The sequence below is a fragment of the Anthonomus grandis genome, chromosome 15, assembly GCF_022605725.1.
Source record: "Anthonomus grandis grandis chromosome 15, icAntGran1.3, whole genome shotgun sequence".
NCBI lineage: Eukaryota > Metazoa > Arthropoda > Insecta > Coleoptera > Curculionidae > Anthonomus > Anthonomus grandis.
In genome coordinates, this window is record NC_065560.1 from 5,170,492 (window position 1) to 5,195,943 (window position 25,452).

At 32.9% G+C, this 25,452-nt stretch overlaps 2 protein-coding genes and 1 long non-coding RNA gene across 9 annotated transcripts in view; 2 read left to right on the forward strand and 1 right to left on the reverse strand.

Moving 5' to 3' along the window:
• Positions 1-14,967, forward strand: part of LOC126744990 (nuclear autoantigenic sperm protein-like) — a 129,048-nt gene extending 114,081 nt beyond the window's left edge. The window contains exon 6 of the mRNA XM_050452624.1: positions 14,958-14,967. The gene's annotated coding sequence lies outside the window, so the exon portion shown is untranslated. The remainder of the gene's footprint in view (positions 1-14,957) is intronic.
• The window catches only part of LOC126744996 (uncharacterized), a 431,319-nt gene that overhangs the window by 108,637 nt on the left and 297,230 nt on the right, over positions 1-25,452 (forward strand). The gene's annotated exons all lie outside the window — the stretch shown is intronic.
• The window catches only part of LOC126744986 (pumilio homolog 2-like), a 335,676-nt gene that overhangs the window by 27,248 nt on the left and 282,976 nt on the right, over positions 1-25,452 (reverse strand). For all 7 annotated transcript variants that reach the window (XM_050452611.1, XM_050452614.1, XM_050452613.1 and 4 more), the window contains one exon: positions 994-1,161. In XM_050452611.1, coding sequence (XP_050308568.1) covers positions 994-1,161 — 168 coding nt within the window. The remainder of the gene's footprint in view (positions 1-993; positions 1,162-25,452) is intronic.

Below are 25,452 nucleotides of genomic sequence, written 5' to 3' on the forward strand. Positions count from 1 at the left end.
ATTTAAGAACCTTAGATATTTTTGAAAATATCTTAAAAAAACCAGAGATTACCAAAAACACTTCGTATGTCAAATACATTATCAGACATTGCGCCTGATTTAAGATTTCTTAAATATCTTTGGTCGTTGTGAAGATATAATAAAAAGGATGCATGCAGTTTTTCCTTAAAAGTTTAAATTTACCAATTTATAAAAATGCATCCATTCTCAAAAGTTATTTTTTTACGTACAAAAATCGTTAATACCTTAAAATGTTGACCCTAAAAGGCTACATCTGTGAGTAGAACTCTTATTCAAAAGCCCCAAACATTTTAGAAAAAACTTAAAAAATTCATTTTACTCACGAACCTTAACTAATATTGCCAAAAATTTGTCAGACTGATCATTAAGCCATCAAGAGTCTAATTGTGGAAAGTAATACAATTTTGCTTATTCTTAATTGTATCATAAGCTAAGTGAAAAGACAAGGTTACAGAATGGGACAAGCAAAATTCAAAATATTGTGCGATACAGACGATATGGAATGCTATTCGAGCTAAACCAGGTCTCGAAGAAATATAGCATGAGCATCTCGAAAATTAAATCTATGACCATAAGCAAGGAACGGATACGATGCACTAAAAGACCAACCAATCGAACAAGTGATGAGCTTTGAATACCTGAGGATTATAGGCTTCAAGCAGACGAAATACATGTGAAAAGGTGAAAACAGAAATAAATAAAGCACCAGGATCTACATAACAGCAGTAAAAATAGCACTACGAACGACTGAAATTAAGGCAATTGATCACAGGCGTCAAACTGAGGGATAGACAGCGAACCCATGCCTTGATGGAAGGATTTACTATTTATTCATGAACACTTTCTTATGATCTGCTTTAAGTGTTCCTTAACTTTTCCGTCTCAAAATGAAATGCTTCAATGTTAAGTTAAACAACTCTAGGACCATAATTATAAAAAATTCCAATTTTATTTAAATAATTCCACGCATACCTGTTGCGCATTCAAAACATAAGGTCCCGGCTGCGTAAATGCGGCAGCCGCGGCTTGCTGTTGCTGCGCCGCGGCGATGTACTGTTGCTGCTGTTGTTGCTGTAGCAACTGAAGCTGCGCAGCCGCTCCCGGGGTCGCCGCTTGAGTCTGTTGAGACCTGAACAGTTGCTGAAAAAGTAAAATTGAAAGTTAGTTATCGATATTTTAATGTTTAATTCAATAAATATTTGTCACAAAAATAATTAGGATTCGGCACTCTGTTTTGATCTTGATGCCGCCAATTAATGACCCCAGTATGTTGCCGAATATTATAGTGGAATTTTTGAGCGGTGCTAAAACCCAGTATGGAATGTCGCGTAACAGGGTGGATCTCGTTGCACCATTTTTTTTTTTTACTCTAAAAGAGGTTGTAAGGGCCGTTATTATATATTATTTAACATTTAGATTTTAATGGTTTTTGAATTACAAATAGTTGAAAATCAAATTTTTTATATTCTTTAAATAATAATAAGGATAGGACTTAAAATGAATGTTTCTTTTCCATTCTCAACTTTTCGAGAGCAATCTTTTGACATTAAAGTCGCCATATTGCCAAAGTTCTTGACAGTTGACATTTCAACAGTGTGTTAGTAAGTAGTTAGTGTGTTACTTTCAGTAACATTAGCCACGCAATTTTTTTTGGTAATGTACTAAACTTTAGAAAGATATTTAAAAAAAATTAAAAATTATTTTTTCTTCTCTTAACAGTTTTAACTTTATGACCTATACAAGCATTAAATAAGGCCAAAATTAAATAATAAGGTGTTAATTATAAAATTTAAATAAAAGCTACATGACACTCTACATTGCACGGTTTTTTTTACATAGTGAAACAAGAAAGATAGTGGGGTAGTCATAATAAATACTGTTCATGATAAAAATTAAAAAAAACAAATAAAACATAATTTTCAAAAAATATTATCCTATATTTTTAACATCTACTCTGCATTTCGGCACTGCTCTAACATTATGCTTAAAGAATTCAGCATTCCGCACCTTAAACAGTTGCATCAAGATTGATTCGACTTAATCATAATAAAGATGGGTGCCGAACCCTATAGCGGATTGTCTAAACGCTTCCGGTTTTCGTAGCTCCACTTCTCCACATAAAAGGACAAAATTGGGTCTTGAATTAACATACTGTTTACTCGAAAGCTACTTAAGGACCATGCAGAAACGAGGCGACAATTGCTTAATTACCGCATTAATTCTTCGGTGTAGGACGGGCTTTGTTGTTAAATTAGGTTGAAATGACGTTACACTACAGGGTGTTCTTTGATGTTTTTATTACTGTTTACTATACCGTTCAGGCAAATAAGATCATCTGGTGTATCTCTGTATTTTATACCGGTTAAAAAAGAATATAATAAATATTCGGGATAAACTGAAAAATGCATTTATAAAATAAATCTGTTCCGGGAATAAATATTGTTTTTTTTTAAATGCCTGTGCTTTTGCAATCAGTTAAAGTGTATTCTATATAGGGATTTGTTTGGTGCCACCGAAGTGGATTGCTTTATTTTAAATTTAATTTAAAAATGTAGGGAATTTAAACCTTTTTGAGAGAAATGTAAATTTTAATAATCCCACAGATTTTTATGAGTAGATCTTTAAAATTCAAGTTATATTAAAAAGTTCTTTTAGCTTCTATTTAAATTAAATTAATTTTTGCTCATGTTGCAAGATAAACCAATATTATCTATCCTTACTATCTCCTAAAACAGTTTCCATTTAATTAATCAAGCAATTTAAATACAAACTTGGAAACTACCCTCCCTATGAATATTTAATTTCTACGAGTAATTCAATCCGAGTTTAACGGTCCGCTGCATCTTTATCTGCTAGACTTTACCTGTTTTTCGCCGTTTTAGCCCGGAAAATCTCTGTTTACGACGTAAACGTAAGTGGCGTGAAAAGATACTCGAGCATCTATCCTTGTCTCTTTTCAAGCGGGCGCGGCGCGACACACTTTGGGAAATCTATGCCCTCCGTGTTGCTAGTTTTTAAGTTCGCAACAAAGTAACACTAACATACTTTCTACCGTTTTTGTACCCGTTACTGTGGCGTGCGAAATAGAAAAAGCGGATATAAGTTAAAACAACGGTACGAACGAGTTATCTGTATTTCTTTGCTTTTTCAAGCAGAAAAGTAAAATGTGAGTGGTATCATTAATAAAGACACATTGAGGAGATGTCATAACCAATTGTAGTAGCCCTTGAAGTAGACTTCCGTATTCTATCAGTTCAGGAAATCAACAATCACATTTCAATCTCATCCTTCTAGTTCATAGAGCAAGATAGGAAATATGTAGCATTAGGCCAGGTGTGGTCTTAAACCTAAAATTACATTCAAAATAAATTTATTTATCAATAAAATTACAAACATAATTAACAATTTACAATAAATAAACCATTATGATAAATAGGATCATGCCTCAATTATGAAACAGTTAGCACAGTTGCAAACCTGTGTAGCAAGGCCCTTTTTTTAAATAAGAATAATAAATAAAAACAAAGAATAATAATTATTATTAACCTGACCAATATAGGTATTTTTCTTAATACAAATTTATTTTTTTGTTTTTTTTTAACAGTAAAAGAAATATCAGAGGGAGGTAGGTAGACCCGCAAGAGGTACAAAGGAAAACGTGTCATGGAACAAATGCTACTTAAGCGGATATTAAAGCCCTATAAAAAATGTAAACAGCCACTTTCATGTTTTTTGACACCTTAATTGTATTTATTTCAAATTACTTCAAAATTAAACATTCCATTGCTGTTTTTTAAGGAGACAATTTTGAATATATTTTTAGTCCTGTTTAACATGCTCAGGCAATTTATTCCAAAGTTGAGAGGCTACAAAAATAAAAGATTTTTGAAAATTTGTGTTTCTATGCTGTGGGACTCTAAATAAATTTATAAATCTAGTGTTATACATATGAAGATGATTTTTAAAATTATTTACTAAATATAGAGGCCTCAATGAAGAAGATAATATTATTATGAATGTACTGGCATATCTTCCTGCAAGCTTAAATTATAAGTGCTAAGGATGATTTAGGCCAAAGTTCAAACTTTGAAATCACAGAAGGGTAGAATTCTATGAAAACATTTTGATCCATATTGATAAAGAACTTCTAAGAAAAATAATTCGGGTCGTCGCGTCAAAGCGAATTTTTCCAGAGAGGAAAATAATTTTTGGGCTGATCTAAATCCACACGCGACAAAAGAAGTGGGTTTTCCAGAAAAATTTAATTTCAATGTATTTTGCCTTTTAAAAGATAATTATGTAAATTTTTTAATTCTTGATGAACCACTAAATTCTGCCAAATTTTTAGAAATTTTAAAAAGTGTTGTAAGTATGTTTTTTGGAAAATCTACCATAGCAAGATTTTCGTACTTGTTGGTTTTAATTTCCCTTATTGTGGAGACAGTGTAATAAAAAAACTGTTTTAGGCGTATAAGACCATGTGATTGGCCGGCAAGATCGCCAGATCTGATTTCAAGTTCCTGGCCGAGATACTAATAAATAATTTTCTACTGATTCCAGGCTGTTGATGGTTAACAAAATCAATTTTCTGATCTCCTGGTATTTCTCAGAAAACGAATCTTCCTCACATTTTTTTTCTATTTGAAACTGCTTCTATCTCAAATTCTCGACAAAGATAAAAATGTTATATCAATTCCAGGCAGTTGATACAATCTCCCTCTCTCTGTTACAAATATGTCTTTCAGGCCTTTCTAGTCTGATGTCTCTTTCTTGTTTAACAACCTATAAGGAATAGAAATACTTTGTCAATTACAGGCAGTTGATAGAATCACTTTTCTGATCTCTCTCAGGCTCATTTTAAGTTTTTTTCTGATTCATATGCTTAAAAGAGATAGAACAAGTATCTTACAAATTCCAGGCATTTGGTGGAATCATCTATCTCAAATTTCCTAGAAGGCGATTTGTGTGTAGATTATTCTCTCTTTCGCTATTTCAAGTTCCTGGACGAGATGGTTATACATAATGTTTTACTGATTCAAGGCAGTTATAATGGAAAATAAAATCAATTTTCTAAACAACTGGAATTTCCTAGAAAACGAATCTCCTTCTATTTCAAGTACCTGAAGAGACTACAATTTTTTACTAATTCCAGGTAGTTCTCATAATAATTTTTTAGCTCTCTCTCCCTCTCTGCTTCAAGTGCCCAGATAAGAGGTCCTTCTTTTAGTCCTTCATGGAGGAAATTCCAAGGGAAACAACAAGAAAAAATATCTTTTATGGCCTGGTATGTCTAGATATGTCTATTTTTCAATAAAATTAAAAACACGCCATATTTTTTGGACATCTCTTGCCTTTTCCCTCCTCCCTTTGTGACGCTCTATCTCTCTGTCTTTCTCTCAACTGTCTGGAATAAGTATAAAATTATTTTATTTTTTATTTTTAGACAATCGTCCTTCTGCAATTTTCATATTTCTCAGAAAGAGTAAGGGTCTTGTTGGATCGCCCTCTAACTGCAGTAAAGTGATTCTATCTAAAAATTGCATCAAGTGTTATAGTTTAATGAACACAGACATTTTTTACTTGCTACTTTTCCGAAGTATTTTTTAAAATTTGCTGACAACGAAATTTGATCTGGCTTTTTAATAATGATGTATCAAAATGTTTTAACCAACTAAATATTTTCAACTACACCACCAAGTAAATAAAACAAAACATTCTGGAAATAATGATCCCATTAGCCAGTTTTTGAGCATAATATTCAAATAACTCAACTGCGAACTCTGAAACGCGTATAGAAATTCATCGCAATAATGGCTGCTGCATTTTATTATTGTTCGTAGCCATTTTTACTGACGTTTGTTAATTTAATGTATCAGTAATTAAATAATTTTATATTAGCAGGCCAGTCGATAGATCCATGATAATGGCGTTATATAATGCAACATATACTGGGTGTCGCAAGCAAGCACTCAATGGTTTTTCGATTACTTCCGGCTTCACTGGATACATCCAATGTATTTTTACTTGTTTTGAAAAAAAAAAGATTTTTCTGCTAATGATCATATTTTTTTTTATCAGATTTAAAGCTATAGTCTATATGATTCTAAATTCTCGTGAACCCTGATAAGATTGATTCATATGAAGGATGGCTCATTAACAAACTCGCTCCCTTTAACGAGTTTCCCAATTTGAACCCACATTTGAATTTCTAATGTGATCGACTCACCAATTTAATTACGAAACTATTCTCTTAGATTTGAAAATAACAGGAAAAGCAATTAAAAGAAACCTCCGTTACAAAAAAAAAACAACCTAAATCAGTTCGGATGATAACGGAAGTGCCATTAAATGTCAATCATCAGCACACGCCTTAGACCATTAGCTTAAAAATGGGATCAAAGAAAGGTGGGCGCGGTCTCTGACGATATCAATTTAATACCATTAGGGGTGCCCGAAGGCTGCCATCTTCGTATTGGCTAAATGCCGCAGGTTTTACCTTTTAGCGAAAAATCTGATTTCGCCGCGAATAAAGCATGTTTTGATTTTTCACTTTCACTACCATCATAAGTGTCATAAAAAAGAAGTACAAGCACTTGAACATGTAATAAGTTGAACGTTATAAATTAAATGTACCGAAAGCTTTTTAGTAGTCCACAAAAACACTCAATAATTCCTGACATGAAAGGGGAAAATCAGATGTCTTTAAAGACCCTTTCCAGGCAATCGGGCATACTAAATAATCTGGAAAGCGTATACCGGTGACGAACTACAAAGGTTTATGAATGGAAAGTCAAGTACTGCTGCCTTCCAGCACGACCTGTAAGAACTACATAGATGTGAGTTGATGTAGTTATGAGTTGAAATCTTATGTATTTGTAGTAATGTTTTATTGTGGCAATTATACCTTTCATTAAAACAGCACTAATAAATCTACCGGAAGACTTTCGTTTTCCGATAATTTTAATAAAATTTGAAAAAGAAACTGTCTTATTAGAAGAAAACCAGTATGATAGTACTGGGATGGCTTATCATCGATAGAGTTTAGGACTTATCACATATTCCGGAAAAAATGGACAAAAATAGTCATGGTGTAAATAATTATGGACAATCAAGAATTCCGTAATAACTTGTTAAATACAAAAAAAAAACCGTCAATCTAGATATACAGAGACGTTTAATTTTACATTTGACAAAGTTGTAATGGTGTAAAAAGGTGTATAAAAAATAAACAATTTAATCAGTTCACAAAATGTATTCTATTAAGTGCTCAAAAATGTACTCGAGAGACAATAATAAAGACTGTTTGTAAAATCCTCACGAATGTAGGCAAGCGTTTGTCCGCTAATATCTCTACATTCGCGAGTAATTCCATCTTTTAAATCATTTCTATTTTCAGGTCGCGTTTGATAAACTTTTAAATACCCCCAAAGGAAAAAAATCTAGTGGTGTTAAGTCTGATGACCGTGCGGGCCATTCAGTTGCACCACGCCTGCCAATTCACATCCGTAGTGTGGGGAAGATCCATCTTGTTGGAAATACAAATTATTTTCGTTTAGTATCCCAACACCAATTTCATCCACACAAAAATATTTGGACTTAATGAACTATTTATTAACATATAATTTTACTGGCGTCAACTTGCATCAATTTTTTCGGCTAAGTAAGATGGAAAATTGTTAAATTGTGTATAAAAATAATGTATGACACTATAAGGCAACCCTTTGACCTACTTAAGTTTAAGTTAATAAAATATCTTTTATTTGCTTACTATTCGGTTATACGTTGACCGATTTTGTTTTTTCTCGGAGGAGGTGATTGTCAAAACTTTGACAAATATAAAATTAAACGTCCTCCTTTATATCTAAATTGACGTGCTTTTTTTATGAAGTTATTAAAGGTGGTTCGTTTTGAAATAAAAGTACATATCTAGTCAGATCTAATCTTGAGTTTGCTAATGTAATATGGTCTTCTAACTATCATTGAAGAGGATTGAAAATGTTCAGCATAAATTTGTCAGGTTTATGAAATTCATCCTTTCAAGATCAGGGACATATTTGTTTCTACTGATCAGACCATGTTAACTATCACTAGGTTCCTTCCCAAGTAGAAGACAGATTGCTTTTAAGGTTCTAAATGGAATAACAAGATGTTCCAACAGCCTTGCTCTCTCTCTCTCTCTTCTCAATCCATGTTCAACTCAATCAAGTCAACAGAATTTTACCACAGTACCGCGCCTCCTTTTGACCAAATTTTCTATAACGTTATTGTATTTATGTTGGCATAAGCCTGTGACTTCAGATAACCAAACTAATATTATTTGGAGGATATGCAGGACATAAGTACAAGCAGGAAATCCAGTCAATAAGCTCTTCAGGCTTATGAGCGAAGATTTTCATTCTAGGGTCAGTGAGTCCTATTTCTTAGAGGTTAAATTTTCGAAGAGGTAAGGACTATAGCGATTTCAGAAAATTCTTTTCCAGTCGGTTATAACTCTAAACGTTTTAAGCAATCTACTTTAGTTGGGTTAGCCTCTCCTATATTAATCATTCCCAACCGATCTTTCAAATCCTTCATGCACTTTGATTTTTTTTTTTAAATTTAAAAGCTCCGTCTTCAGCAAATAACCGTTTGTCCTAAGGACTTAATTTGTTATGGAAAATGTAACCTTCACAAACAAACATAAAGTATGATTAAAAATTAAAACATAAAAGCGGTTATTTTACTTGGGGCTAGAAGTTGAGATGAATATTAATGAATAACCCTGAAAGGCGCTTAAGAGCGTCTAAATGGGTTTTCTTATTACTCATTTCTCTGCGATATTATTCCATTGCCCAGTTTAAAATAATCACCCTGTTTTTTTTTATTATTATTCCAGAAACTTGGGGAATCACATCAAAACTTATAAGATAAATAATTTGGCATCGAAATAAATGCCTCAAAAACTGAACGAACTCGAAAGTTTCTCATCTTTCAGGCTGAATGATGTCATGTTTGGCTTCATTCGAAAAGTAATAGCGATATTTCATTTGCTTCCGTATGCAGTAGTATCAGCGTAATGTAGGGCAAATAAATAAAAATGATTTTATTTTATGAAAATAAAGTTGTATTTTATAGAACATTTTAGAGATATGTTATATATTGATATAATGACGAAATAAGGTGTAAGGAATATAAGACTTTAATAGAGAAGTCGTGACCCTTTCTGGAATGGCCAGCAAGGTCGCCTGATTTGACGCGACTTGATTTTTTTTATCAGACATTTTTCGTTTTGAGCAAAACTTCTATTCTTGTATGGTTATAGGCCAGAAGGACTTTTGGTTATTTAAAGTTTTATACAAATATTTAACACCACAAATATATCTCTAGATTCATGCATACATCACTTTGCCTATGCATGGCACCTTAAATTTTCTAGTATTTCTTGGGTATGATGAGTTATTCTATAATTTTAGAAACGCTAATTGTATTGAACCGACTTATTTTCTTACTTCTGTTAACTGGCAGGATTGTTTATACGATAATATCCTTATTGTGTCTACTGGGATCTATAGGTGGGTATAGCTTACCATCTAGCATTGAGAAAATATACAAGATCAAGTTTTCCTTAGACCTCAAAAAGCTAACTAGAATTAAAAAATCTGCTCACTTGCTATATGTTACTGAACCCTATAATGAAAACTATATACATTTCTCTCGCCTTAGAGCTAAATTTAAACATCCGTCACAACTTTGTTATGATAATTATATTAGAGGCATGAAAAAAGAACCCAAATATCCTTTTGAAAAAACAAACAAAGAACAAACTGTTTATACTAATAGTGGTGACAATGATAATGCGCCTTCACAAATTTTCTGGAAGAAATTGACAAAAAATAATTCATGGTCTAAATAATTATGAACAATCAATAATTCCTGACATGAAAGGGGAAAATCAGATGACTTTAAAGACCCTTTCCAGGCAACCGGGTATACTAAATAATCTGGAAAGGGTATACCAGTGACGATTTATGAATGGAAAGTCAAGTATTGCTGCCTTCCAGCACGACCTGTAAGTACTACATAGATGTTAGTTGATGTAGTTATGAGTTAAAATCTTACGTATTTGTATTGTTTAATGTTTTATTGTGGTAATTATACCTTTCATTAAAACAGCACTAATAAATCTACCTGCAAGACTTTCGTTTTGCGAAATTCCAATATATATCAGTAAATATTTTTCAGGCAAATTAATCTTAATAAAGGTTTGAACTTTTAAATGATGGAATTTTAAATTTCTGTCTTTCAGGCAGTTGAACTATACATAATTTAGTCTTTTCCAGGCATTAGAAGACAATAGTTCTATTTTGTCAATTTTCCTGAAGTGAGTCACCGAGGGCGTCAATTCCCATTTTCTCTTTCCAATTTCTACCCCGAAATTGAATTATTTTTATCTTATCTTTGAGTAACTGGAAAATCGACTAAGCAAAAAAAATATTTCTCTTTAACTTACCTGTCACTTCTCATGAGAAAATTTGCTTAAAGTATAGAAAACATTTTTTTATTAAGTTGTTCCACCTGTAAAATTCTCGATTTTTTACTTCTAATTATGATTAAATTTAATAGAGAAAAAATAAAAACTCGTCTCAGTCTCTTTTTAAAAAGAGTGTGAGACTTAGTAAAGTACTTCTCTGTAAAAAGAGACTGAGACTTAGAGTTTTCATTTTTTCTCTAGTTACGTAGGTCTCTTTGAGATAATGAACGAGTTCTTTCAATGATTAAATTTAATGTTTTTTTTAATAATTTAAATGTCAAACTCCAAGTACTACCCTGTCGGTTTTTCAACCTCGTTCTGTTGACTAGTGACAGATAAAAAACGTGTTAACTGTCAAATGTCATTAATTTAAACTGTGAATGACAGGGTCGCATTATAATTTTTTTAAATGATCGTATAAATATAATTTATTATTATTATTAATTTTATACGTCAACTGCCTGTAAAAAAAGTAATTTATTACAGTTTAGACCCATCAACCACTGGTTTGTGCAATTTTACAATAAACTTTATATTCTTCCAAATAAAATTTGAAAAAGAAACTGTCTTATTAGAAGAAAACCAGTACTCAATTAATATTTTGCATGAGACATAAGTCTGGGATGGCTGATCATTGATAGAGTTTAGGAATTATCACATATTCCGGAAAAATGGACAAAAAATTGTTCATGGTCTAAATAATTATGGACAATTAAGAATTTCAGGCACGAATGGGCCAAATCATATAAATTTTAAGTCCGTTTCCAGGAAACCGGGTATACCAAATAATCTGGAAAGGTTGCTTTTCGTGCCTAGACATTTTGAATAATTTCCATTTCATTCGAGGCATTTAAAGCCAATTTTAAACTTCTTTCAGGTACTCGCAAACACCTGCTTTTGCGTAGAGTTCTTTAGGGAAAACTAACCGAGAAAACAAAAAGCAGAAACGAAGGAGCAAATATAGGATGCTCTAAAGATTATGACGTATATGTGGCAAACTTATTTAAGCAGCATTTTCAAACTGTTTATACTATGCGCCTTCCTTCAACATTGATGCCAATGCTTCTGTCGGTGTTAATTTTAATGCTACTGATCAATACTGTCTAATTATTGAAATTATTATTTTTTAAATGCGTGTGTTTCATTGTACTGCTCCTATTGATATTATTTAATAGTTTTCTATGGACTTCTAGTTTTCCATCTAAAGGACAAAATTGAAACTACAGAGGAATATAATCAGCTACTCCTAAGATATTTGACTGTTTGGCAGATATCCTGGCTCTGCAGAGGTTTTTTTTTTAAATCAGATTGTCAGCGTGGTTTTTGGCAAAGAAGATCTACTGCAACAATTTGTTCACTTATCAATCTGATCTCTTGGTCCTAATTGAAGAACGTAAATAAGTAGATGCTAAATATACTGACTTTTCTAAAGTATTTGATCGGGTTAATCATGAAGGTTTGTTGGAGAAGTTGATGTATGTGAGTTTTCATTTACAGGTAGGACATACATCTCCTTTGCTTTTCAATGTTTTTGTCAATGAAATTTTGACTTGCTTCAAAAATTGTGTTGTCATTTGCTGATGTCCTACAATTTTGAACAGTGGTCAGCAGTGTTAGTAATCGAAGGATTTTGCAGGATAACCTTTTCACTTGGACAACATAAATAGGCTTGATCTAAATATCAATAAATGTTGTTACATCAGCTTCTCTCGCAAATTTAATCGAATACAATAAATACGTCTTAAATACGTCTCTTCTATAAAAGATCTGGGTGTCACTTTTGATAAGAGGTTGTCTTTTGTGGAGCATATTCAGCTGGGTTTTGTTATTACAAATTATAATAGAAGCAACCAGATTCGTTCATTGTTCCCTGGTCACCAAATTCATATTTACACTCTTGAAAGGTGGCAACGTAAATTTTTGAGACTTATAGGACTCATATTGCCACGGTTGACCATGACTACGGTTTTAATTGAGAATCATGTGAAGTCTGTGGTGCAATGTTCATCTTCAAACTTTTAATGATAATTTTTGTAGAACGTTCTTTGCAATTCATGGTCTATCGATCGTTACCTCCGTTTTAAAAATAAGCATGCTGATATAGACTATAGAATTATAATTTCACTATCAATCAGGTAAAAAGATCTCTTGCTTTGTAATAAGTTATTAGCTTGATAAGTGTGTTATATTGTGATTTTATGTTCTCTTATTGTGAATTTGGTACCTTCTATTGCTATTACTCATATGCTATGTTTATAATCTTGTAATTTTGTAACATTTCATGGAGCTTTCCCTTTAGATCCTGAAGAGAGAATGTTCAATTGACTCCTATCAGAGATAATGAATTGCCTTGGCCTTGTAGGGAAAGAAAACCAAGTAATGTGATCCTTGAGCAATTTCTCCATATTTATTTAGTTTTGATAGCAGTATTTCGTAATATTCAAAAGCATTTGATAGAATTCCTTTAGCGGGTTGAAAAATTAAAAGAAACCTAGCAGAAGTACCATTAGATTGATACTAATGCATCTATTCGTCTCAATATGATGAGAGATTCGTCTCAAAATTCAATAAATAAATAAACCTGATATGAAGACTTCTGAAAAGTAGTTAAAATAAATTTATTTCCGCAAAATAACATTGACATCCTTTTCAGTGAACTCAAGTTAACTAGACGCCACTCTAACCTAAATTCCATTTTATTTCGAGGGAAATCTTCCGCATATATAAAGTACTCGACTCCTAATAAGAATACCGCTCAAAGTTTTGTTTTTGTAGTCCCGATGTAGATAAAACGGCACTCTATTTTTATTTCCGCCTATAGAAAATCCACTGCATCGCCGCGTTCGATTTTATGCCTTATCTTCTCCGGTGAAATTTTCAAAATAACAAGAGCCTATGTACGTACTTTCGTATAATATAATTCATGGGATGCATACAAGATAAATCATGTATCCGACTCGCTCTGGATAAAGTTGCTCTGCCGTGCATGAACATAGAAACAATTAGAGATGAAGCCAAGGTAAATTCTAAATACTGACTGTAAACCCCGCGCGTTTTGTTAGCAGACATGTGACGTGTATGTTTATACGTTTAAGAACTCTATTTTCTAAACTGTCAGTACGTATCAACGGTTTCTTTATGTACGTTCGTATTTCCGCGGTTGGCGGGCAGAAAAGCTTGACGGATGAAAAGGAGCACCTGCAGTAAAACGCGGGTAACATAAAGAATTTAAACGCATTACATTGAATAATTATTATTTACTTATGGGAAAGTATAAGAAACGTTAGAATACAGCAGAAGGGCCTTATGTAAAAGTCAAAAGCAGAAGAATTATAAACCTACAAAAATCACACAGTTAAAAAAATGCGTTCGAGAATGAAGAGTTGAACACTTCTCACGTTTTCTAAAAAAAATTGTGAAATAATTCACGGTTTAACTAAATTTGAATAATCAACAATTCCTTGCATGAATGAGGCAAATCAGATTAATTTAAAGATCCTTTCCAGGCAATCGAGTATACTAAACAATCTGGAAAGGGTATACCAGTGACGAATTACAAAGATTTATGAATGGAAAGTCAAGTATTGCTGCCTTCCAGCACTTCCTGTAAGCACCACATGAATGAATCAGGAAGAAATCAAGGATTCACAGGAGTTGACAGAGTTCAGGGAAAACTAACCGAGAAAAAATGTATGATTATAAGTAGCACAATTTATTTCTGTCACAGTTTATTGGAGAATTTAAGATCATCGCCCCTTCTTTGGTACCCTTTAATGACGGAAAGTATTTTATATTTTTATGAGGTATGGTAATTTAAAAAAGTCCCTATTTTTTGCATCAGAGATTGCATGGGACTATAATAGAATCCACTCAGAGAGATTTCATGTGTATATCCAGAAAATGTTGAGTTCTGTTATGCCTGTTTTCTCTGTACACTCTCTTAACAAGGAATTTTGGAAAAATTCATCCTTTTTTGTCATCATAAGTCTTTTTTTTAAATGTTCTCTCTTAACTATTTGTCACCAAACATTGAAGTGACTTACAGCATGAATGGGGAAAATCAGATAAATTTAAAGATCCTTTCCAGGCAATCGGGTATACTAAACAATCTGGAAAGGGTATACCAGTGACGAATTACAAAGATTTATGAATGGAAAGTCAAGTATTGCTGCCTTCCAGCACTACCTGTATGTACGACATAGATGAATCAGGAAGGAAACAAGAATTGACAGGAGTTGAAATGTACGTATTTATTATTTAATGTTTTATTGTGGTGATTATAGCTTTTATTAAAATAGCACTAATGAACCTACCTACATTCGTTTTCCGATAAAAAATAGTTTGATGTGGTAAAAATTTCTCAGAATAATATAAAAAAATTTTGTAAATTGAAAATGAAATTTGAAAAAGAAACTGTTTGATACGTAAGTCTGAGATGGCCGATCATCGATACAATTTAGGATTTATTATTTATTAATTTCTGGAAGAAATTACTAGTTAGTGGGCTAAATAATTATGGACAATTAGCAATTCCTGGCATGAATAGGGCAAATCCGATGAAGGTAAAGACCATTTCCAGGAAACCGGGTATACTAAATAATCTGGAAAGGTTGTTTTTCGTTGCTTTTAGTAATTTGGCATGTGGAATAATTTCCATTTTATTTGAGGCATTTGAAGCCAATTTAAATTTCTTCCAGGTACTCACAAACACGTGTTCCTGCTTGTTGGGTTCTTCAGGGAAAACTAACCGAACATACAATAAGAAAAAAAAGGAGAGGATGCTCTATTTAGATTAGAAGATTATGTTTTATAGAGCAATTTACTTCATTATAAATGATTTGTTACAGTTTATTGGAGGATTTAGGATCACGGTCATTTCTTTAGTATTCTTTGCAACTCCAATCCTTTTGAGGTTATGCTAAAAGAATACTTCTACTAACCCTCTTATTAGTTAGCCCCATCTAAGTCAGACATTCTTCTTATTTCTCAAAGTCTTGCTGAAAAACAATGACGTAGCAGGTGAGTAGTAATGCGCCCAAAAATCACGCATGCTCCTTGCCATATTTCGCATGTAAGCACCTATGTATGCATAATCGATTCCCCAACCTGTATACACTTAAATATTCAAAACTTTCACGGTTTCATTTAACAAAAGAAGTTTGGCAGTTAAAATAAAATTATCGCTACGTGATTTTAGTGGGTATTATTTAAACAATTTCTTTTTTAAATAGTTAATAATTATTCCAATGCTCTCTAGCGGTCAGCACGAAAATCCAATGACGTAGCAATTATTTCCTTTAAACAAGACCAAGTTTATTAAATGTATGTTATAAAAATCATAAATGAAATCCATGCGAATAAGGGGTAACTCTAATGCAGATTTTATTCAAGTTAATCTTTCGAACTAATGTCTGACATTAAAAAACTAATTGATTATCAGCCATGGAGAAAAATTGAAATATATGAATAATCTTTAAATTAGACCGCCATAATTTATTCATTTCTAGTACAAGCAAAGCGAAATTTCGTTGTTTTAAAGTGTTTCGAGATAACACAGCTATAATCCACATCAATAACATTAATGGGATTTAAAACTGCAACGAACGGTAAATTAACACTAATATTTGTTTTCAAAAGGCCAACAATAACGATTCATATAACTGCCCTGGCAGTTGTCGGATAAGAGAAAATGGCATTATACAAAATAAACTTCATATACCCGTATGAAGTATCTGTTCTAACAAAACACCGTGTTTTATTTTCAGTATTTACGCGAATATACGGTCCAGCTTTTCCTGTAATTGTTCCCTTTTCAAAACAGACGTGTTACACACGTTCGGGGAATTTTATCTTAAGTGATTGCATGAATAAATTTTATTTATTCGCTTTAATAATGTTGCCAGAGAAAGGATTATTCAGACATTTTCATATCAATATGTTTGTTCTTAGGATTTTTACTTACCCGCTTTCCAATTCACTTATCGATTTAAATTAATTAAATTTCGACCATGTTAAACACATTAATGATGAATATATCATTAGAGGCACGCAATAGTCAAATTTTCGTGTTGGCGTTCTTCTTGTGACGTGCTCCGCTACTTTCTAGGCTAATTAAAAAAATTTCTACTGGCCTTATTACCGTTCATTAATAACTCATATCAATAAAATCATATTTATAATTTAAGGAAATTTAAAACTGATTTTATTCAATGTCGAACCGTCTTCGTTTTAAAGCTCGACAGTCTCAAGTTCATCCTCCGTTGCAAAGTTCAAGTCCGAAAGTGGTCGTTCACCTCTTGCCGATGACGATGATTTTATTTCTGGGGCATGTCCGATCTTGGTGTTAATTGTTTTTGTCATAAGGAAGGAGCTAATTGGGTTTTGTAGGATGTGATTTTCACCCTGTACGATAAATTAAAGGTTATATAAACAATAATCCCCATCGCAACTATCCAATTGACCGATTTATCGGGTAGAATTACATGTAAGTAAGTCGGCCTTACAACTGATAAAATCGAAATTCTAAAAATAGTAGAGGAACTAGAAATAGAAATAAGAATTCTAAAGAGAAAAGTATTTGATACTTTTTTTATTGAACGAATTCCCTTAATTTAATTCGCTTACTCTTGACCTTTGATTTTTTTAAACTGAGGTTATTGATGGAAACTTCAATTGCCTGGAAGAAACTTTAAAAATATTTTGACTGCCTGTATGAAATAAGGAATTTTCCATTTATTGGGAAACTACTTAGACAAAAAGAAACTTACATAGAATCGCAATAAAAAATCACAAAAATTGTCCCTTTTTTTCACTTTGAACTATTGATCAGTGATTAATAAAAATACTAAAAATAGGAATCTATAAAAGCCAAAGTTACTGACGGAAAACCCAATTAAGAGATAATGAATTTTCCAATTATTGGGAAGCTTCTGGGACAAAAAGAAACTAACTGTCTTCAAGAATAGAATCGCAATCAAAAATCACAAAAATTGTCTTCTTACGTTCCTTTTTTTCAATTTTTATTAGCGCTTTCTTATATTTTTTAAACTTTCTCAGTTTTCTTGTTTAATTCTCTTATCATTCTTTTATTATTAATCTGTTTTGTCTTTTCTTTTGATTTTTTAAAACTGAGGTTAGTGATGAAAACTTCAATTGCCTGGAAGCAACTTGAAAATATTTTGATTGCCTGTAAAAAGTAACGAATTACCCAATTATTGGAAAACTACTTAAATAACTAAAGAAGAAACTTACTACGTCCAGACATAGAATCGCAATCAAAAATTACAAAAAATTGTCACTTTATGTCCCTCCTTTTCATTTTTATTATAACTTTCTTATAATTTTTTAACCTTGTCAGTTTTCTTATTTAATTCCCTTACTGTCTTTTAATATTAATCCATTCTGTACAGTCTTTTGATTTTTTAAAATTGAACTACTGATGGAAACTTGTCTGGAAGAAACTTTATAATTATTCTGACTGCCTGTAAGAAATAATTAATTTCCCAATCACAGGGTAAATACTAAGACAAAAAGAAACCTATTGCCTCGGGGCATAGAATCAGTATCAAAAACTACAAAAATTGTCTCTTTACGCCGCTTATTTTCATTTTTATTAGCGCTTTCTTAAATATTTTTTAGCTTTCTCAGTTTTCTCATTTAATTCTCTTATTATTTTTTCATTATTAGTTTTTTATGTCTCGTGAGTTTTTTTATTTTGTAGTACGACTTTTTAAGTTGATAAAGACTTGTCATACAAAATTAGGCTTTTCACGCTACAAATATTAAATGAACTATTGACGTTGATTATTAATTACTTGGAAAAAAATTAAAAAATTTTGTAACTCCTTTAAAGAAATAATGAATTATCTAATTATTGGGAAGCTTCTTGGGCAAAAAGCCATAGAATAGAATCGCAATTAAAAATCATAAAGATTGTTTCTTTACGTCCTTATTTTCATTAATTGCTAAGCTTTTTCAGTTTTCTTATTTAATTCCCCTACTGGCCTTTTATTATTAATTTATTGTATCTTGCCTTTTGATTTTTTTAAAACCGGGACTACTGATGAAAACTTTAATTCCTTGGAAGAAACTTACTACCTCCCTGCATAGAATTACTACAAAAAAATTGTCTCTTTACGTTCCTTATTTTCATTATTATTGGCGTTTTTTTAAATATTTTTTAGCTTTCTCAGTTTTCTCATTTAATTCCATTAATGTTCATTTAGTAATAATTTTTTCTGTCTTTTCTTTTAATTTTTTTGTTTCGTAATAAGATTTTTTAAGTTCATAAAAAACTTGTCATATAGAATCAGGAGGGGTCTTTCAGGATTAAAAGACTGGCTCTATTGAGGTCCTGAATTAATTAATTTTTATATTTTTCTCCCAGTAGTTCTAGGTAATTAAGAACGAGAGAGTTAATGAGAATTGTATTACATTAACTGCGTTAACATTAATATTGTGTACAAGCTTAGGTGCTGTGCTGAAATCTATAATAGCCAAAGCTACTGATAAAAACATCCAGGAAATGGCTGAGAAAGAAGAAGAAAGGCCACCGACATAAATTACATCTATAATCTTGTAAATTAAAGTAAAAAGTCATTGATCCTATAAGCTCTGATGAAAGTTGGTGCCTGACTTTTGAAACAGTGTTTGCCTGAAATTAAGCATGTTCATTGTGAGAAATCGAATGCTAAGAGCTGCTTTTTTAGCCTAAAGGAGATCATAAATATTCTATGTGTAACTTGAACGATATTTGTCTACAACGTTTTTCAACCATTGAAGGCTACCATCAAATCTACACATTTTTTTACATAATGAGTTGATACAGTTCCTGATTATCCAACATGTATATAGGCTTACTTGTAATTATTTCTCGCACAGTCTCCTTGAACTTACACAAAATTTAACATTTACTTCGCAATAATTTCACGGTAATTTACTTCACAATTTGGTTTAAATATTTTTTTTTCAATTTGTGTATGAGAATGTACATTTTGTAAGTTTAATAGCAGTAGATCGTTTGGCAGATTTTGGGTTTCAATAAAAAAACCAACGTTTCGTTAAATATTTTTGCATTACCCTTGATATTAACAAGGTGTACCTTGGGAAATTCTTATTAAATTCAAAAACCATTTATATTATATAACCCAATGAGTTAAGTTCTACTGCTAATTACTTTAGTCTATAACAAGCCGTCACTAAGTCAAATAAAAAAATATAACATTTCATTATAACAGTACATAAAAAAACGCTATACTTTGCCTAACGGAACCCGTCATCATCAGGTACCATCGTACACGTCGTAGATTTTCGTAGTAGTAGATTTATTTGAAATGAGTACCAACAACCATTCGGGCCCCAAGATGTAACGGTTAATACCTTTAGTGCGGTCAATGAACCGCGAGTCCTCAATTTTTTGTTGTTGTCATTCTACTTATTTGCTTAACTGTTGTTTTTTGCGTTATGGGCTCACGTGGAAATGATAAGAAAAAACAACATTTATATACCGCCAAAATTGATTGGGGTCTATATACTGTCAGAACAAAAGCTGTTCCCTGTCGGAAGGGAGTTGATTGATCGTTTAGGGGGGTGGGAAGTTTTAGGAGTTTCCCATAAGCCACCGTGTTTTTTAAGTTTTTATTGTATTTATTACACACGAAATATGTAATAATCATGAGGTTGTGTAAAAAGACTTGTATTTTGGTTCAGTTGATTACACACCTACAATTCTCTCTTTGAAATTATCGTATGCAACAAGACTGAGTCTTTCTTTCTTACGTTAAAGATCTTCTATAGGGATCAATTAATTATACAAATAAAAACTGGAAAGGCAAAGTCTCTATTGTGGAAAAAAAGTGTTACACGATAGTTCTGACACAAAACGAATATAAAATGTTTAACGAGTAGAAGCTGCTACGACAAAACAGGACCAAATTATACCTGTTGATTGTGAATAGACCTCAGCCAATCCCAATGCCACTTCGGGTCATCCACGATGATGAAAAATGACTGATTAATGAATGAATTCTGTTCATTGGAGATAGTGATAGGAATCAACAGTTCACATAAGGATCTTGATGGATTTCTAGAGCCTCACTCAGAGTAACCACAGGCCGAAGAACTTGGAAAAGCTGAATAAAATAAATAATTTTTTTTTCTTGTAAAGTTCGGAAAAAGAAACCTAATAATCGCCTTGCTTTATTAGACATGTAATTAATATGCTAAGAAATAGTCAGTTTAGGATCAAACCAAATCTAATCGGTAAGTGAAAGCTTATACAAGCCGAAGGTCACTTTATGATCCTAAATATTTTTCTCTGCAAGAATCAAAAATGATTCTTTCTAGCAGAAAAGGCAGAATCAGTATCATAGATAAAAGAATCAAAAAGGGATGCAGAGAGATGTTTACCCTGAGGAACATCTGCTGTAAAAAAAGTTGGTGTTCTGAAGACAACAAGTTTTTTTTTATTTTACCTGGACCCTTACGGAAGTTCAGCTACTTCTAATCCAGATTACAAAATCCCAGTATGGGGCATTACAAAAGGAGAAAATCCATTAAAGTGCGTTTCGCTAACTAGGTTTAAATTTCGAAACGATGCATACGAGCAAATATAACGAATAGTCCCACCTAAGAGGCGCAGCAGGCCAACCAAATGGGTTTATTTTTCCTGTTAATGAGGAAATAATTTCTTTTCTGAATTTCTTAATAAGGTTTCCATTTATCTAATGCATGACATATAATGGAGATTATGCAGTATAGCTTTTTAACAACTTTCGCATAAATAAATATCCTGGTTTTTTTTATGGGGTACGTGACGCTGTCTGTATTAGGCTCTAACCAGGCAAATTCTTGACAACCAGGAGAGAGAGAGAGAGAGGTCATCGTGCTACTTAAAGGAGGAAGCGGACAGTAAACTGGTAAACGGTTAAAAGTGCAGAATCTGGTTTTATAACGACGATTAGCGGCGGATTCGATAAAATCACGTAACTGTTGTCCCACTGAACTTGAATGGCGGACGTTGACCGGATTCGCGAAGTCGTCTTTCTTCTACCGACGACCGGTCTTTGTGTACAGTCGTTCCTTTTAAACGAATATTATGCTTATGCATATCCGCCATTCGAAACAGAATTTCTTTATATCCGTATATAGCAGCATCATTCTTTTGTAGCTATATATCCAGCCGACATAAAAGAAATGCTGTGTGTGTGTTTCATTTTGGTTGATCGGGCGTGCCTATCGGAAAAATCGACCACAAACCCATCTCTCCATTAGCTAGAATAATATCGGCGGATATTTTTCCATTCGGCTGAAACCTATATCGCTTCAGGGAAAAACTGTTGATGCATCGGTGCATTCGGAAATTACGATCTATATTTACTTTTCAATTTTCTGATCAATATTGTTGGTGGAATAGCTTCTTTTTGTTATTGTGTCCATCACTCCCTTTATAAAGGCACTTTTTTTTATTCGTATTTACTAAAATAGACCACTTTGACCCCCGTAGGACAACAAACGCGATTGCTTTGGCTCGAAAACAACAGAAAATGATTCCCGAAAGACCTCTCACGCTTCAAGGACAACTCCTCCGATTGTCCCCTGTTGTTTTGGTCCCAGTCTGACTCCCACTTGAAATCCATTTTTCAAATTTCATTATTTTCCCTTATTTTGTCCAAAATAAGGATATGACGACGCAAGAAAAGTTGCCGAGGGACACGTTTTTTGCTTGAGCAATCTTAAAACTTTTTTGACGCTTATGTTGGATATTATCAAGATTTCTTATTGAAGTGAACGCTAAAGTAAAATAATGCTAATATCCGGTTATCTCCTCGCAGATTCGATCGAAGCTCCACTCAGCATTTTTGCTCATTCTCATTAAAACGGTCTGTCGGACAATGTAAAAGATTTAATGATCTGATTAAATTACAAGCTGAGCTTTGTTCGGCACAGAATAATAGCCCAAGACCGAGGGGAATTCGAACAATTTCATAGTGCATCGATTAAGGGTTTTTTGCAGCTCATACACTGAATCTTTTGTGAAGCGTTTTATCTGATAATTGCAATCACGGTATTCGCAAAACGTGTTTACGTAAACTTTAACATAGCCCAACTTGAGTTCATAATATTTCGAGTAAATCAAAAAAAGTTTTCTATCAAGATATTTCCAAGTTTCTGATCTTGACATAAAGTGCATCTGGACAAAAACCCAAATACCTGGGCAGTTTTGGCACACAAGGTGCTAAACCAAACTGGACTAGAATCCGAGAATGTCCGAGAATGATGGAGGATGTCCCTTTCAGAGCAGTGCAAGCTGAATTAAATATATTTAAAAATTACAAAGCTGCTACGTTACAAAAAGGTCATTGGAGGTCATAGAATTAGAACCTCCGATGATTTTATTATTTTTAAGTTTTAACTGAATGGAAACCTTATGCCATAGAGGTTTTTATGCATATTTTTGTATCTATTCTTTCCAAGTATCCCGAGCTAGTTTTACACGTGTTAAGCCTGCAGTAAACCGGGGCAATCAGTGCTTTAGGCCTGGTTTCCTAACCGTGAGTTTCTTCTAGAGATTTATACATACCATTTTCCAGAAATGTGAAGAAGTAGATAGCTCTCTGTAGAAAGATTATTGGTTTACCTGCCGATATTATCCCATAACTTGTCTACAATTTTGCTTTCTACAGATTTTTCGTAAAATCAATGGAAATCAAGATATTTGACAAAATGGCAAAAGTCAGGGAGTGTGGAGACTAATATTTTGAACATCCTTGAGGCTACAAACATAATTAGGAAATATCATTTTTATATATCAAAATTTTGTCTATAATTTTCCTTCCTACAGATTTTTTCATAAAATCAATCAGGAGTCAGGATACTTGACAAAATGTATTTCTGTGGTCAAAGTCAATAGGTGTCGAGACCATTTCTCTAAAATATTTCGAAAACCGTTGGGTCTACAAAAAAATTATAGAGTAGCACTTGTATAAAGCAAAAAAATTTCTAGAGTATCATTTTTGTAGAGCAACATCTGATATACACTCTACAGATTTTTCGGTAATGGTGAACACTCAACTAAATAAAAGTCTTTTCTCTTGTAGGGCAATCAGCACGTGAGAGCTGTATTAGTCGCAATTATCGCACCTTTAATGACCCCAATCAGACAAAGTGTGATGGATCTCTTATTAAATTGACCGAAAAAAAAAGAGGACAAGAAGGTTTATGGATACATTATTCCTTATAATTCAGGCGTGAATCTTGCTTACCAAATTTTCCTACTTACCACCTACTCGTCAAGTCGTAATAAAATCGATCCTTACCTGAAAAGAAGAAAAATAAGTTATTAATATTAAATTAACTTAATGGTATAATATTGCTTAAGAATTTCATCTGTTTTATACCCATTTATAGAAGGACACTTAATAAAAGAATTATGTAATAGACGTAGAAACAAGATATATATACCTAGACCATAGAATATGTTAATGTCGCTTAAGTATTCCGACATAAAATTTCATAATAATGATGTTGTTAAATTAACCTTGGATTGGAATTTTATTTTTTGTGTATATGTTGGGTCAATATATTTTATTACTTGGGTATCTTACAATAGAAAGAAAGTCGAGGAGGATCATAATACAAAAAATGATTCGGATGTCATCCTCGGAATTGTAAGGTTATGTGTTATGTTGCTACTAAAAATAGATATGAAACCACCAAGTTACTTTTCGTTAGGGCTATTAACTTTCATAAGTGGAATTGCCAGTTTGAAATTTTTATATTGGCATCTGGGTTCGAAGAAAATAAGGATGTTTCAGGTAACAGAAAAAGTAGCTATTTTACTATATTCTATAAAGCCTGATCTAGACAACATAAGTACTATATTGGAATTGCAGGCGTATGTAAGTAAATTTGTACCAACTTTTTCAGATATGACTTATTCTTTAAGAGAACTAAAAAAAAAAATAATGTACGAGGGCGGGTCAATAAGTCCGTGACTTTTTGAATTTCCCGCCCTTTAATGAAAATGGCAACTCTGCTCCTGTCAACAAAGAACTGTCAGTTGACGCCTGTCAAAATTTGAACGAGCTGCGTCATTTAGTTTGTGTTTGACAGCTGTTTATAGCAGACTACCGCTCGTTTTGAGAAGAAAATGGAAAAAAGTGAATTTCGTGTGCTCATTAAGCATTATTTTTTACGGAAAAAAACCATCACTCAAACCAAGGCTAAGCTTGATAAATATTATGGGGACTCTGCACCATCCATTTCCATGGTAAAGAAGTGGTTTACTGAATTTCGATGTGGCCGTACAAGCACGGAAGATGCCGAACGTTCTGGACGCCCAGTCGAGGTCTCTACATCCAAAACAATCGAAAAAATTCACGATATGGTTTTAGCCGATCGGAAATTGAAAGTGAGAGAGATTGTGGAGCCATAGGCATCTCACATGGTTCAGTAGTTTCAATTTTGAATGATCATTTGGGTATGAGAAAGCTTTCCGCAAGATGGGTACCGCGTTTGCTCACAATCGACCACAAACGCAACCGTGTGACAATTTCCCAGGAGTGTTTGGCGTTATTCAACCGCAATATGGACGAATTTTTGCGTCGTTTCGTCACCGTGGACGAAACATGGATCCACCACAACACGCCGGAGACCAAACAGCAGTCAAAACAGTGGATTTCTCGGGGTGAATCGGTGCCCAAGAAGGCAAAGGTGGGTTTGTCAGCCAATAAAGTCATGGCGACCGTTTTTTGGGATGCACGCGGTATAATCCACATTGACTATCTTCAAAAGGGGAAAACATTCAATGGAGAATATTATACCAACTTATTAGATAGATTCAATGAGGAACTGAAAGAAAAAAGACCACATTTGGCCAAAAAAAAGTTCTTTTCCACCAGGACAATGCAAGGGTCCACACA